This window comes from Seriola lalandi, unplaced genomic scaffold, assembly GCF_002814215.2.
Source record: "Seriola lalandi dorsalis isolate HSWRI2012SDOR001 ecotype SW California unplaced genomic scaffold, Sedor1 jcf7180001956317, whole genome shotgun sequence".
Taxonomy (NCBI): domain Eukaryota; kingdom Metazoa; phylum Chordata; class Actinopteri; order Carangiformes; family Carangidae; genus Seriola; species Seriola lalandi.
Genome location: NW_019426986.1, coordinates 1 through 2,522, shown reverse-complemented (window position 1 = coordinate 2,522; position 2,522 = coordinate 1). Strand labels below are relative to the sequence as shown.

The following is a 2,522-nucleotide window of genomic DNA, read 5'->3' as shown; positions in this document are numbered from 1 at the left end:
GGCCATGGTTAGTGGTGGTGTTGTACTAGACTATGTCAAGTTCTCTATAACAAAATATCTGGTGCTCAGTTTCTAGCAAATAATTCCCATAATTATGGCAGGAGTGATCCTAAACAAGAGCAACTAACCATTGCTTTTATTTGCCTTATTGGCAGAACAAGCACCTGAAGTCAACATTAATAATGAAACCAAACAGGCAGCTGCTTGCTATATTATGATTAATTCCATCTTTAGCAGAAATTCAAAAAGAAATATAAAAACATCCATACAGATACAACAGTACACAGACACAACTCACCTGGCGTTTGGCCTCCCTCAGTTTGCGTTTAAGAGCCGTCAGGATTCGCTGAACTTCCCAGAGTCGCTCCTCTTTGGACAAGTCCTTCACCCCTGCCTGCAGGTCCCTGTGCAGGCAGTTCAATAGGAACTCCTATAAGACACCCACACACACACGCGCACACATTTATGTTACAGGTTGAAACTTAGGTGACAAATATAATCAAAATAATTTGAATGAATGCAACAGTCACACGTTTGAACACCTTTATCATAAAACAAGTATCATATTTTATTTCCCCCAACAAAGATGTGAAGTTAAGAGCGTCTGCTGCAGGGTAAGTGAAATGTTTGTTTATATTGCAGCGTGATGCATGTGCTGGAACATAAACTAAACATCATGAACTTCTGGAAGACATGGTATCAAAATATCAAGTCCTGGTACACTGAGACACTGAGGCAAAGATAAAGATTTGTACTGCTGACAAGACAATGTACTATAAACACAAGAAGCTTACTTTGCTAAATTCCTGCTGCATTACTATGTTTCTACCCTGTAACACTTTAATCCCTGCTTAAAGTGATGACAATCTATCATCTGATTACTTCAAAAAAGATATGGAAATATTTTACTGTCCTTAGAAACAGCAATATACCCTCTATAATGAAGAGTTAAAATTACCTTTTTCTCTGAGGATGTACAGCAAATGTACAAATGCACCAGAAAACAGGTGTTTTGGTCCAGTGTCTTGCTAAAGTACTCTCAAGTACAAATGGATAAAGGCTGCAACTAATGATTATATTCATTATCCATTAATCTGTAGTACATTTTTAAGATTAATTGATTAACCATTTTAGTCTACAGATGTCTGAAAAAAGTGTAAAGAACGTTCATTGGTACTAAATGGCTTCAAATAGCTTGTTTTAGTCCAACAAACAGTTTAAAAAACAAAGATAATTTAATTTACAATGATATAAAACTGAAAAAAGAAGGATTCCTCACATTTAAGAATAAATATTTAGCAATTCCAACTGATGAATGACTTAAACACTTGCCAAAATTTTGCTATTCAAAGGAAGGAATTCATACCCTTCTTATATCTGTCTGTTCAATATGGGCTGGAGCTGGTTCTATCCAAAGTCCAGAGATAAAAAAATAAAAGAATATATGCCTACCAGCAGCTCATAGATCAACACATTATATCTGGTTTGTTAAACAAAACAAACACAGAGTAAAATTGACAAGTTGTGGTTTCACAGAGAGTTACATGCTGGGCTATTTTTCTCTCTGGTTCTGCTTCACATTAAAACACACAAACATTGCTTATTCTATTTCTCTTGGCAAGAAATAAAATAAGCAAATCTTTTCCCCAAAATGTCAAACTATTCCTTTAATTTTCCATGAATCAATTCTGTCAATCAATGAATGGACTAAAACTGACAGTTAGGCTGCATTAGGACCGAGCCCACCTGTCGTCGGATTTCCTCCTTGATGCTCTCCTGGGTCTCAGGCAGCGCCGGCATTGTTGCCATGTTGGACCAGCGTAGCGGTCGCACCACAGGCTTTAGCACCACGTCTCCAAACAGCTCCCTCACGTGTGTGAAGAACATGTAGAGAACACGGTTCCCAATCTAAACATAAAGGGAAACAAATCAGTGAACACAAAGCACACAGCCAGAGAGCACGGCATAAACTGCATCTAGCCTCGCAGTGCACGTGAGCTTGTCTTTGACTTATGTGTGTCAAACTGCAGTGTGAATTGTCTCTGCACCAGTTTCTCCAGAATTCCTGCATATTTACTTGGTCTGATTAAACTGACTCTGGACCCCACTCATTAATTGGAAGAATTGTTTATTTAACAGTGCTGTGGCTCCTGCTGCTGTTGGTTGTTGGTTCACAATAAGTGGAGCAGCCACACAGATTGTACCCTGTGGGAATAAATTAGCTTCACTAAACTGGGCCAGGGTTTTCTAAGATGAACTGACTGTTTGATCCAATAAAAACTCGCTTGGTTTGTTGCTAAGGGGAGGTTTCTTATCTTTTAGGTACAGTTGAGCCTGAGCCAAATTTCCATTTCTCTTTTTGATGTTTAGTTTGACTGTTGCTGTTAAATTACTGCTCTCTGTGCAACATTTCATCATATCATCTTTGTTATTTTTTTCCCCAATAATATAAGTTTTCTGCTTTATCTGTCCTCCTTCTCCGACCTGTATGGTTGGGTTGAGGACGATGGAGATATTCTGAA

General features: G+C 38.2%; 1 protein-coding gene across 1 annotated transcript; it reads right to left on the bottom strand.

The window, feature by feature from the left end:
• Positions 1-298: 298 nt before the first annotated feature.
• Positions 299-2,516, bottom strand: LOC111673258 (ralA-binding protein 1-A-like; the record flags this gene model as incomplete). Its single annotated transcript, XM_023431342.1, has 3 exons — positions 2,485-2,516; positions 1,747-1,908; positions 299-430 (listed from the first exon to the last, which is right to left on the bottom strand). Coding segments are annotated over exons 2-3 (273 nt in total), but the record flags the coding sequence as incomplete, so codon positions are not given.
• Positions 2,517-2,522: the final 6 nt, after the last annotated feature.